The sequence below is a fragment of the Monodon monoceros genome, unplaced genomic scaffold (genome assembly GCF_005190385.1).
Source record: "Monodon monoceros isolate NGI ecotype Baffin Bay Population unplaced genomic scaffold, NGI_Narwhal_1 Super_Scaffold_11, whole genome shotgun sequence".
NCBI classification, from domain to species: Eukaryota; Metazoa; Chordata; class Mammalia; order Artiodactyla; family Monodontidae; genus Monodon; species Monodon monoceros.
This window is the reverse complement of record NW_021703767.1, coordinates 40,447,930-40,461,386: the sequence shown is the minus strand read 5'-3', so window position 1 is coordinate 40,461,386 and position 13,457 is coordinate 40,447,930. Positions and strand designations below refer to the sequence as shown.

Sequence of the window (13,457 nt, the reverse complement as noted above, 5' to 3'; positions counted from 1 at the left end):
GTTGTGGCACACGGGCCCAGTATTTGTAGCGCACGGGCTCTAGAGCGCAGGCTCAGTAGCTGTGGCATGCGGGCTCAGTAGTTGTAGCACACAGGCTCCAGAGCACAGGCTCAGTAGTTGTGGCGCACAGGCTTAGTTGCTCCGCAGCATGTGGGATCTTCCCAGACCAGGGCTCGAACCCATGTCCCCTGCATTGGCAGGCGGATTCTTAACCACTGCACCACGAAGGAAGTCCGTCCATTATATGTTAATATACATTTTAAATGGCATATTAATTGACCATATTTTATTGATCATGTTTTATTTTTTCAAATACCTCACCAGACACACATTTTACCATAGCTTTCTTAAATTTAATTTATAGTTTTCTTTTTTGCTTTTGTTTGTAAATGCTAAGGTATAGTTTACCACATTTTGGCACGAAAATCAAAAAGTTTCTGTGCCAACAATAACAGTAAAATTGGTGCCCTCTCTTTGGCAGAACTGCAAAATAATGGTATCACTAAAAATTTTAAAGCAATGAACTTCGTTTAAAAATATTTTCTTCTACCATCTTACCTATAAAAATTGAGATAAATTTCTTTAAGCCAATGTCATGAGTGCTTATTAGAAAGCAGTAATGAACATATATTTTAATGCAAGGCTGTGTATAAAGAGGTTACATAAGTTTAGGATCTCATTGGTTAACCTAAAATGACCTTCATAAATTCACTTAACCAACTCATTAAAAAAAAAAAAAAAAGCATTTCACTTATTTCTGAGAAACAAGGAGTTAAAATTTCATCATGCTCAAAATATTCTTGCATTTATTCACAGAAAATAAGCAATCTGTGAAATAGGGAGAGAAAAAAATAAAATGTGTTTTTTATATTTTTCCTATGATTATAAAGATAGTAGGTTTAATCAAGAAAATATAAAAAATAAATGCAAAGAAAAAAATTTAGCTATAAACATATCACTAATAAATTATCCACTGTTAACGATTTGGTATATTTGTTTTCAGTCTTTTTTATTTACAAAAGTGAAATCACCTGTCATCTGTGTCTTTTCAGTCATTATTATACCACTAACAGTTTCCCATATGAATAAATATTCTTTAAATACACGACTGTTAGGAGAACACAGGGTTCCATTATATGTAACGCTTCCCCTAACTTTGGCCTAAAGGTTTTCAATAATTTGGTATTACAAATAATGTCATTATGAACAATTAGCATTATTCAATTCTGAAAGTCAACATAAAAAAAGCATAAATAACAACAAAGCATTAGCTCTCCAAACACAGCCAACAAGATCTAGGGTTCATTTTGTTTTGTTTTTCCTTATTATAATAATTATAATAAGGAATATTATATAAGGAATATAATATAATAATTATAATAAATAACATGGAGATAAATATCATACTTGCTAAAAGAGCTGCAAGTAATTGCCTCTGGGGAAGATGCAGGGAAAAAAAGGGACAAGGAATGACTGCTATTTAAAAAATACTATATTATATAATAAAATTATAACCAGTGGCAAAATAGAAAATCAAAAACAAAATAAAAACACAAACAAACAAACAACAATTGCCTCTAAAATATCTTCTTGTTTTCTTCCTTCCTTATTAATAGAATCATAGACATGTGTCTATCAGGGAAAAAAATACAAAAACAAAAAAAAAAACAAAAAAACCCCCAAATCCTAACATTCTTTTCAGATGAGAATAGCTAACAAGATGGAAATGGAAGTTACTGAGTAGAACTTAGGGCAAGATGTTTTTGGCTTACCCCAGAGACACCCTGTTCCTGCTACATGGAACTCAGATGTGATGGCTGGAACTTCAGCAATTATTTTGGGTCATGAGGCCAACTTGAAATAGGAAGATAAGGATGACTGATAAGAAAGAGTGAACGATGGTAAAATGATGATAAAGCTACCATATCATCCCTAAACTATCCATTCAAGACTTTTCATGTGAGAAATAAATGTGTACTATTGTTTGAGCTGTTTAAGTCAGGTCTCTACTAGCAGCAAAATGCAATTCCTCATATTTAAGTTTTATATGACTCATTAAACCAAGTACATGTAAAACACATATAAAAAGTAATAGCAAATCAAAAAATAATTCCAATTAATTCCAAGACTAGTAAAAACATATTATTATACCCTAAGAAACTGCTCAAGAAACTATAAATATTATGTAAATTTTATACCAAGACTAAGAGATAAAACTTGTATTTTCCTAAAATAATTAAATTTTAATTTCTCTAAAGTAAGAGGCATTAGCATGTATTCTATAAAACTATGAAGCAAACCCTTTTTCTGTTAGATTACCTCTTTATCTATTAAAGTGCCGGGTACCCAGTAGCTGCTTAAAATTATTTGAGGATCATTAAAGACTTTTTTTAAGACATAAAGTATCCACTAAGGGTTCCAAAGTAAGATTATAGCAGGGTTTCTCAACTTTGGCACTACTGATATTTTGGACCAGACAATTCTTTGTTGTTAGGGCTGCCCTGTGCATTGCAGGGTGTTCAACAACATCTCTGGCCTCTACGCACTAGATGCCAGCAGCAACGCCCCAATTAAGACAATCAAAAATATCTCCCGACACTGCCCAATGTCCCCTACAGGAAATAAAATCTGAAAAAAAAATGTAGTTGTTTTTGCAAATCATTTAGTGCTTCATCAGGAACATTTGGCTTTTCTAGTAAATAAAAGAATTTTAGAATTGTAACATTTCTAAATTCTCTCTAAAGTTGATTGTGGTATACAAACTCAAAGTGACCTACAGATTAGGTTATCTCTAATGTCCCTTTTAAACCTTCAGAGGATTTCACATGAAAGAAATATTAATAGCTTCTATCTATTTAAGCCTATCTATGTGCTAGGTATAGTACTGAGCACTTCATGTTCATTCTCTCTATACTCCTGACATCCTCGTGGGATGGCTACTTAACCCCACTGTAATAAAAAATAATTTTAAAATCTATTTTAGTCAACAAATCAAAGTGCTTCCAGAAATAATTATTTATCATTCATTACATTCACTCTGGCACTGAACTAAGAAGGTACCTTTACTTGCTTAATTTACAATTTATGATAAAAAATATTTCAATATATCTAGCAACAAAATTAAGTTGAATTACCACAAACTTCAGGAATTGGGGAAATGTTCACAGCCCCTAACAAGTCAGAGAAATAATAATTAACTGTTTCTTGGAATATTTTTTATACTGTGGCATAATGAAAGAGCACTTTTTAAATTTTTCTTCCATGATTCCCTGAGTTCTTTCAGTAACCTTTTTTTTTCTCCTTTGTACAACTTGACAAAAAAAAAATCACTTTATAATTATTTGAGGATTCATCTGTAATTTCAATCTGTTGTTCAGGAGAAATTGAAGGCTGGGTCCAAAATCCCAGCTCCTTCACCTGACAAATTAACTTCTTCAGGCCTCAATTTCAACTATGTAACTTGCATAACAAGACCTATCTGAAGGCCTTAAGAGTTAGTAGGTCCTCAATAAAAATTACATTCCTCTTCCTTTCATCCTGAAATTAAATATCAGCTAAGTGCCAATTCTATTTAAGTAATTGTTGAGAGTCCACTAATAAGAGCAAAGGGAGGATATGATGGGGCAGTTAGTCTAACATTATTCAATGTAACTGGAAATGAACACATTCAATCTCCCAAATCCATCATCTCAAAAATGCTGTAGCCTAAGCCCTTAGTTTGAGATTTTTAATTACTATGCTTGTATTGTTTCTCAAATAGAAAAGTATATCATCAAATACACTGAGTACATGCATAATTTTTCACTTATATTATCTATAAGTGAAATAGATAGCAGCAAAATGCAATTCCTTTTTACTTTTCCCTGTGGTAAAAGACACAGGACCATTTTTGAAAAGAAGTGTTCCTTCCTCTCCCTTCACCCACACAGCTAACTGCCAAGAAATTTTGATTCACATTTCTCTCTAAAAGGAGGAAGATAAATTGGAGCCTTTCTTCTCAACTTCACAAGGCTCTGTGTATAATTCATATATTTAGTTAACTGTCACCAACCCAAGTGCATATTATCCATTTTATGGATTACTCACAATTAAGTCATTTACTAATGAAGGCAAGTTACCCTCAGCGAACATCAGGAAACCAAACGTTTAAAAAGAAACAATCTTTAGGAATTAGATTATATAATCTACTGCTTCCCTCACTGGCAAATAAAACAGAATTACTATACTAGAATTTTGTTAATCAGTCGGTAAAATTCAACTTAATACAGGTAATCTTTTATTCTATCTAAGTTTTAATACAAAAAAGGACTTCACAAACCTCACCTACAAGGTGGAACCAGACAAGAACTCTAAGAAGAGATCGTTTGGTAATCTAGAGTATTATAAAATACGTTATAAGGGTTCAGGTAAAAGTTGGTAACATGAAAGTATATCAATGTAACACTCATAATTTAGCAATATAAAATAAAAGTTCATTAAGTTCTTCCTGTTTAGTTTTGCTTCCTTGGATATTTTAGAAGGTAGTGGAGTTTTATAAAACAGTCAACTTCATTTGTTCTTAAAATAATTTACTGTCACTATTCGGACACTGCATTTCACAAACTAAATTTATTCATTTGTTCTTAAAGTTGATTTCAAGAAACAGAATAAGAGTAATTAAGAGTTCTCCAAAAATGTTCTGGCCCTCAAATTAAATTTCCCATTCTACAGAAAGTAAGGGTTATCTGTTCAGGTAAATTTACAAAGCTAAATGTAACCAAAGCCAAGTTGCTCATTAATGATATACAAGCAAAATACAGAAAAAGATAAAAAGACTTTCTGCCTATGACTATATTAAAAAGAGCAACTGTAACCTAATTTTTCAGAAGTTTAAAACTTCTGAAAGTTTTAAAAAGTCTACTGATACAAAGTCTACTGATAACATGGTTTCTAGATATAAAACATAGAAGACAAGCTCTGTAAAGACACTGAACCTCTAAATCCTGAATGCCAATACCAACAAAAAAATTTTTAATAAAGTCACTAAATAGAGAGCAATGCCAAAGAAAATTGACATACCCTTTACACCAAGACAATTTCCACTGTCAAACCAACTTATCTATTGGGGGAAGGGGGGATGAAATCAAAAAACAGTTTAAAGTATTAAAAACTTACCTGAATATGTCAACCCCAGCCTTTTTCTTTCAATACTTGGAAATACATAAAATCAAATTTCAGCAAACATTATGCCCACTTCTGCTTAACTTTATTTCCTATTTGTTAACCGGAATGAAATTAATGGCTTACTTTAATTAATATGTAAAGGATCCAAACCCTTAAGGATCCAAACATATTTTACATATTCATTCCTTTAATTACTATCCCTATTTGACAGAAGAGGAAAGAAACTAAGGCACAAAGAGGTGAAGTAATTTGTTCAAGGTAACACAGCTAGAAGTAGTAGAGCCATGACTTGAACGCTATATAGCCAAGATGATAAACAAATAAAGGAATGGGGTGGAAAAGGAGCAGTTAAATTTTTTTTCCAACAGTTTTCAAAGTAAGAGTGTTGTGAAAGAGAACAAAATGTTTAAACTATAAATATATGTAGATGTGAATGTAGATAACACAAATTTTACCCCTACACAAGTACTTTGGTGCTTTAATATTTGATTATGGTCAAACATTCTAAACTACATCAAATTTTAGTGGCAGTCAACGAAGTAAATAATTTACTGTCACTTTTCAGACACTTTTTTTTTAACAAGCTAAATAAAATACACTATAATTTAAAGGAAGGGGGTTGGTGGTGATGTAACTGGAGCAATAGTTTCAGGAAAGCTACTTTCTCTATTAGCAGTTAATTAGAAAAAAGCTTGCGTGTATCGGGGAAAAGGGTAAGAAAAGCAAAGATGACAATCCCACTGCCTTAACCCCACCTCCCAAAAAAGTAACTAAGTCACTGTGGGTCAGCGCCTAAACCAACTGGAGAACCGGCCCAGCGGGGTCTCGCGAAGAGATGACAGGAGACCCTAGCAGAGGGGGAAGGGTGGCGATGACAGAAGAGGGGGCGGTAAAGAGATGGCAAGCCTCCCATCTCCGGAAAAGGGGAGAATACGGGGGCAAGGGGCGGAGAAGGGAAGGCAGGAAATGTTGCCAGAGATTCCAAATGAGGTGACAAGAAACCGGGTAGGAAACACAAGAAAGGCGGGACCCTCGGGCAGAAAGGGGTCTGTTTGGGGCAGGGGAGGCTTGTCAGTACAGAGCTTTCCTGCCAGCTGGCCCTCCTCTCCAGCCCCTCCACCCCCGACAAACTCTCACTTTCTCAGCAACCCTAAACCTGCGCAGGTCATCCCCGTCCCGCTCCCCACCCCCCACCCCAAGCCGGATAGGTGGAGGGGGGAGCTTCACCCTCACGCTCCTTGTTGGGCTGGTGGCGCGAGCGCTGGACACAGCCCAAATTCGGGGACTGGAAGACCAGGAAAAGCAGGGAGGCCCAGGACCTGGCTGACAAGTCCCGGCGGCCGACGGGCGCCTCACCTGACAGAAGCGTCGGCAGTAATCCCGACTGCTGATCCCGACGCCGCCGCCACGGCAGCTGCCGCCGCCAGCGCCGCCTCTGCCTTCGCCCGCAGCTCTAAGCCCGGGAGGGCCTGGCGGGGACTCCACAATGGCCACGAGCTCTTCTCCAAGGCGTTCGGCCTCTTGGTCGCTCTCTTCCTCCGCCATGAGGCTCTCGCCGCCCAGCGCGTACCAGCCCCTGCGCCCCCGCCGCTGTAGCTGCCTCGGCTAACCTCCTCCTCCTCCTCTAGTTCCCTCCCCCTTCCCTCCTCCCCAGCCGGACAGGGGCCTCTCGGCTGGCTCTACTTCCGGCTCCGCCCACCCACGCCCCCAGTTTTCATTGGAGAATTCTAGCTGCCAATCATGCACATATCCACCCTTCCACTACTATTGGCCAAATCAGCCGTCTGTTTGATAGGTCCGCGGTCCGTTGGTCAATGTTGCTCGGCGGTTACTGGGTACCGCCTACGAGCTCTCCCATAGGCGGCGCAGGAGGACTGGGCTCGGCGGGGGACACGGCGGCCGCTGCGGGGCTCGATCGGGCAACGGCGACGGCGGTGGCGGCGGTGGCGACTGGTCCTCCTCCTTCACCCCATTGCACCTCCTTTTCTTCCTCTTCCTTTTCTTTCCGGCCGCGTATCGTCCATTTCCCCTCAAGGCGGCCCCGATCCTACGGTACCAAGGAGCTAGGGAGGCCGAGGGTGGGCCCGACCGTTGGTGCGGGCTTTGGGCCCGGGGCCTTCCGGCCCGAAGCGGGAGTCGGGGGCGGGGCCGGGGCGCTGTTGTCGGCGGTAGGACGAGGGAGGGGACGGGAAGCCTGACAGCGGTCGCCTCCGCCAGGCGCCTGCTGCCTCCTCCCTTGAGACTGCCGCCAACTCGGCTGTCGAGTTCCCGGGCCCACGGCCGGCAGCTGGGACTCGGCCCTGCCCAGCTAGCGGGCAGGGGCGGTGGGGCGCCGGCGTGCTGGGCTCCGCGCGGGAGGAGGGAGTCTAGACGCCGGGCGCGTCGCGAGCCCCGCCTTTCCCTCCTCCCGAACCCTGGGGCTTGGGCGCCCGGGGAGGTGCAGATCCGGGCGCACCACTGTGGAGGGACTGAGATGAGAGTTGGAGTAAACGTTGGGATCCGAATTTGTGGTGTGGACTTAGGGTGATTTTAAGCACACCTGCGTGGTGGTTGTGGTGGACGTTCTTGTTCGTTTTTTCATCCACCCTTTTTCCTTCCCCCTCCCCCATTTTTTCTTTCCATTTGTTTTTCGTGTTTTACAGTAAAGGCATGACTTCCCAGCACCTCAGGGAAAATAGGGTGCAAGCCCAGAAACTATTTCCACACCACCACTTGTTGAAAAACTGATTTGAAGGCATCTCCGGGTTTGAACAAACTGAAAGTGCCAGGATTTCATGCGTCTTTGGTTTTGCTCTGGAGACCCTTCGCTTCTAGGTATCAAGACGAAAAAAACTGGAAACTAATCTGGTAAACATTTAAACTTGAAAACTTCTGTTGAGTTTTATTTTTATCTAGTAAATGATTTGCTTCTTTTGTTGGCCAGTTCCTGCCCTTAACTTTGTAACTTCCTCGTTTAAAATATCTTTACTTCTATGGAAAACACTTTCGTTCCTCGGTTCTGTAAACTGGAGCATCCTCTACTGGGTGGATATTTACCTCTGCAGTAACACAAATATACTTTAAAACTTAAAAGATTTTGGAATGTATAGGCCTTTCATATAGCACAAGTGATTGCGCGTTTTATGCTTCAAAGAATAAGGAACATGTTAATTGTTTTAGAGTATGAAATCCAAAGACAAGACTTTTCACATAGAATGATTTAAGCATTACTGGGCACAAATATGTAATGTATTTCATAAATAGCTTAGAGCCATTAATTATAATTGGGACTGACTTGCTATATGATTATAAAACACATACCATTAACTTAAAGTACAAATATGTGTAATGGTAATTCACTGTTTAGTAAGCAGGAATTGTCTTACCTGCCATTGAAAACCTATAACCTAAATAGTATTTGACACGAGAGCCTTGCGTTAAACACATTTTTAATGGGAAAAAAAAGAATTAAACCTATTAAAACTTAAACTTGATCATACTTTCCAAAATTTCTTTGGAATGTTGACTTCTTCTCTGAGGTTATGTCCACAGGTGTCTAATACATAAATTCTTTTGAGAGAGATTTCATGGTAACCAGCTATGAATTCTGTAGCATAGATTAACAGAATACTCCATTGTTTGTGATTACACTTATAAAGTACAGTTCTTCAGAGCATACCTGGGAATTTTTCTCTAATGTATTTATGCAGAACAGAATTCCATCTTGAATTCTATCAAATTCATTTCAATTTCTTATATCTAGGTTAATGTAAGAGCTTAATCCAATGGCATGGCCTCAGGGAACAAATGGTTATCACTTACAACTTTTCTTATCTCAAGTTTTCAGTGCCCATAACCTTACAATTTTGGCAATGATCACAAAAATTTGTTTTGGGGTTCAACTGAGAAATTATTAAGCTGCTTCTGAGTTAAATATTTGGAAAAATAGTGAAGATAATCACTTATTCCATATCAACAAATTGTGATTGAGCATCTGTCATGTACAAGATACTGTGTTCTTAGTTTTGGTCTAACTTAATAGTTAAATAAGTGAAATAAATATTGGCAAATGTAAATATTATTCTTTAATGAAAAAAAGTGTTAGATAGGGCACTTTGCATAGCTTGTCTATCACCTTTTGGAAAGGTATCTTAGTAGAGGTATATATGCATTAAAAAAAATGACTTACTTTGAGCTCTGTATTTTGACTTTAAAATTTAACATCATTGTTGCTACTTTTAATTGCATTTGGCCTGTGTTCTTTCTTGGTTTTTACTTTCTTTCTTCTCAGAACAATTTTGGAAATTATATTCAACTTCATATAGAATTATGCCAGTTTAGTGGCCCACCTGTTTGAACAAACTTTGTACACAGTTCCTTGCAGTTGTTTTCCTAAAATCTGTTGCCCCAGAGCTGTGAAGGGAAAGAAGTTCTTTTAAACTTGAACACATATCTAAATTGGATGAGATTAATACCATAAATGTTGACCTGTAGTTAGGTTTTCCTAAAGGATAGTGACATCTGGGATAGTTTTTTCATACTTTGAATTTATTTGAATTTCATCAAAATCAAGGAATGGACCTAGTTGTTACTAGTAACTTGCTCTGGTTTTGCCTTCCCTTAACATATCTCAGGTAAGTTAAGACTTAATAGACATACAGTCTATTAATTGGAATTAAGTTTTCTGAAGCCTTTAATCTTAAAATGTTTATACCTACCTTTTTATTATTCCTTCCCTCATGAAGTGTTGTTATAACACTGTGTTTCTCTTGTCTTGAAAGAACCCTATTCAGAGTCAGAATGGAAAGATTTGTAGTGACAGCACCACCTGCTCGAAACCGTTCTAAGACTGCTTTGTACGTGACTCCCCTGGATCGAGTCACTGAGTTTGGAGGTGAGCTGCACGAAGATGGAGGAAAACTCTTCTGCACTTCTTGCAATGTGGTTCTGAATCACGTTCGCAAGTCTGCCATTAGTGACCACCTCAAGTCAAAGACTCATACCAAGAGGAAGGCAGAATTTGAAGAGCAGAATGTGAGAAAGAAGCAGAGGCCTCTAACTGCATCGCTTCAGTGCAACAGTACTGCGCAAACAGAGAAAGTCAGTGTTATCCAGGACTTTGTGAAAATGTGCCTGGAAGCCAACATCCCACTTGAGAAGGCTGATCACCCAGCAGTCCGTGCTTTCCTGTCTCGCCATGTGAAGAATGGAGGCTCCATACCCAAGTCAGACCAACTGAGGAGAGCATATCTGCCTGATGGATATGAGAATGAGAATCAACTCCTTAACTCACAAGATTGTTGACAAGGAGGTTACCACCATTGTGATCAAGATAAATAATGTGGAGTATTAAAGTTATGTGTTGATTGTGTGGTTCATTTTTATATTTATTTCATTTTAAATCATGTGATGCAGAATAGTTTTGCAATGTATATATAGTTGCAGGCAAAAAAAAAGAAAACATAAAAAAAAACCTCACTGCAAAACATATTGTTAATTTTAGTCACCAATGGTGTAAAGCAAAACTTAGGGTTTAGAGTGTGCTAGGATACCTGAAACCTGATGGTTATCTTTAAAATTGATGGTTTTTCTCCTGAAATGTTTGTGCATGGAAGAACTGCCCTGCTTTTTTACCCCATTGCCATGTATGATTATTCCTTGTGAGATTACCTAATTACTTGGATTGAAGACTAGCCTAGGAAATTGAAGCTGCTGCCAGGCAATACCACTCACAGTAAATTAAAGGAATTATTTCTGATTAGAGGATCCTCAAAAAGGAAGTTTCCCATCTTCAAAATGGTGGGAAACTATTCTTACATCTTCAGATTCCTAGCAGAAAATGATTGTTTATTTCAGACTATGCTTTACTTGTATATGAGGTAGTTAACTATCTTTCAGTTCCTCACTGTCTTTTTTCCTTTTTTTTTAAAGGCTTATTGTTGTATTTAGTAGCAGCTTCAAGTGACCAAAAGACTAAAATCTTTTAATGTCGGTGCCAAAAGCCACCGGGAATTTTGCAGTGACACGATTTTAGTCTCGTACTATAAACACAAATGTTCGAACCATAGCTTTCATTTCAAGCATCATCTTGAATTTGCAAACTTTTTTTTTTATGTCATGGTGTTAAAAGACTTCAAGATTGGCATTTTAATTTAAACAGGTAGACATTTTATGATTGAGTTTCCTGTTTTTACAGAGAATTAGTAATTACTTTTTGGCTGACAGATCAGATGATAAGGAAATTACTTTTTATGCATTAATTTTTCCACAGGATTTTATAAGAGTTTATTTAGATAGACTAGAAACAAGTTTACTTACTTTCAGTTTTATGTGCTTTGCCTCTGGTGGTATAAGGTTTTTAAACAGATGGTAAACCATTGTCTAAAAATACTGGCAAGGTTTTTGTAATGGAGATCTGGCAGTATCCTGCATAACTGTTTGGGTGAGGAAATAATCAATTCTGTTAAAGGTCAACCATGTTCAGGAAATGATCTCTATCTATCTGAATTCCACTATCCTGTAAGGTTATTAAAGTGGCTTAGCCCAGGTATGTCCTCTTTGTTGGATACCCAAATTATATTTTAAAAAAAATTAAAGAGCTGAAAACTTGGAGTAGAGCTTTAAAAGTCTTAAAGTCTTTGAAAACATTCAAGTTAAAAATCTTTATAAAGTATATTTCTATTACAAAGCACTGACAAAAGATGCCCTATGTGACTTAGAGGGAGTTATCTTTGAGGTCATTTTACCACAAGTCTTCATTAAAAAACAGCTAAAGGGAATAAGAAAAAGATTAGATATTAGGTTTTTCAGAATCGGCTTTCCATGTCTAAGTTTTTTTGGTGGACTTAAGTTCCTAGTATGAGGTGTCAAAGTGCCCATCTCATTTTAGATTTTATGTGGGCTTTTTGTTGTTGTTTTCATTTTTAAATAAGTCTACCACCAAAAAAAAAAAAAATCACTTGTCAAAATTTGAGCTACCAGTTTTTCTCATGTTCAGTTATGTTAAAGTAGCACAATTAATGCCCAGAATAGTGCTCTCATTTGTTAAGCACATGCAAGAGGAAACCAGTGGCAAAACCAAAATGTACTTTGCTTTTACTTCCTCTAGTGAAGGATTTGCAGGCAACCATGTTTAACTTGAATTATCTAAGATGGTACAAGATCTAAGAAACTCGGAAAATAATTGATTTTTATAGCAGTATTTTCAGAATACAAAGATAAGGTTAGATATACAATCATTCTAATTTTTTCAAGACTTTCATGTGATTCAGACTGCTCCCTATTGTTTTGACATTAATTTGCACTAACAGCAAACACATAGTGGCAGAACGGCTTTAAGTAGTCCTAAACAGTAAACTGGATGACGTTGTACTAGAAAAATACCAATAATTCACATTTGAGTTTCTAGCAGTTATTACTAATTTGATGATCATTTAGGTCCCTTACAGCTTAATGTATTTCTCCAGGCTCCTAACTTTTCGTATATCCAGTATATCTAGGGGCATAATCCGTCCTCCTGTTAGGATTATATCATGTCCTTAGAAGCGTTCTCCATCCTGTTGTAGAGGTTTAATGTGTTTCTTTACTGATTATGAAACTTTTCGTTCCCTGAAACTGGTTAACTTTACTTCATAGTTAAGGCAGAATGATTGTCTTAGCCTTCTCAAACTGGTACAAATCTGTGAAACCATGGTTAGCATACGTTGGGTAACAAATGGAGAATGTCTAAGAGGCATATGCTGCTGTGGAGGTGTGGACGTGTGTACAGAGCTCTCAACTATATAGTGTTAGTGTGATGCTATACTATTGGGAAAAATAGCACATTTTTTCTATTTTATAAGTTGTATGCATAAACATAAGATTTGTAATGTTTCATTTATAAACTGCCTTCAACACATGCTTACCTGTTAATAGTGTTTTCTCAAAGTATGATAGTATGTCTTCCAGAATTTCACTATATGCTTACAGTAAATAGTTCCTACCTTGTTGAAATGTTAAATCCTTGTTGGTTTCTTTTGATTCTCTGGGGCATATAGCAAGCCTGAAAGACATTATAATCATTTCTTACAGGGTGGAAATTTAGAAAGATTGTGTATTGGAGCCTAAATAGTTATTTTATTCTTTATCATCTTTGAGTAAGACTTTTTTTCTTTTTTTTTTTTTTTTTTAAACAAATGTTACTTCCAGTTAACGCATTTGGCCCTACTGAATTTCAGGGACCAAAATACCTATACTTAAAAAGTTCTGCATCTTACAGTTGTAACCAATTAAGTATCAGCTTGGGATTGTTCTGAAGTCTTCATTGCTTAAAAACT

The 13,457-nt window shown here is 37.6% G+C and overlaps 2 protein-coding genes across 4 annotated transcripts in view; one reads left to right on the top strand and one right to left on the bottom strand.

Annotated features, from left to right (window-relative positions):
* ZNF654 (zinc finger protein 654) overlaps positions 1 to 6,764 on the bottom strand; it is a 93,880-nt gene extending 87,116 nt beyond the window's left edge. The window contains exon 1 of one of the 3 annotated variants that reach the window (XM_029214094.1): positions 6,520 to 6,764. In XM_029214094.1, the coding sequence (XP_029069927.1) occupies positions 6,520 to 6,708 (189 nt within the window). In that variant the 5' untranslated portion in view covers positions 6,709 to 6,764. Of the gene's footprint in view, positions 1 to 1,772; positions 1,814 to 6,519 lie in introns of those variants that run through there. The other 2 variants (XM_029214093.1, XM_029214095.1) reach the window with 2 other exon arrangements.
* A 255-nt stretch (positions 6,765 to 7,019) lies between these two features.
* On the top strand, positions 7,020 to 12,116 carry CGGBP1 (CGG triplet repeat binding protein 1). Its single transcript, XM_029214092.1, has 3 exons — positions 7,020 to 7,215; positions 7,806 to 8,010; positions 9,924 to 12,116. Exon 3 carries the CDS (start codon positions 9,943 to 9,945, stop codon positions 10,444 to 10,446), a length of 504 nt encoding a protein of 167 aa, XP_029069925.1. The 5' UTR covers positions 7,020 to 7,215; positions 7,806 to 8,010; positions 9,924 to 9,942; the 3' UTR covers positions 10,447 to 12,116.
* Positions 12,117 to 13,457: the final 1,341 nt, after the last annotated feature.

Excerpts from the sequence above, each read along its gene's own strand:
- CGGBP1 (XM_029214092.1), top strand. The coding sequence starts at position 9,943 with ATGGAAAGATTTGTAGTGACAGCACCACCTGCTCGAAACCGTTCTAAG.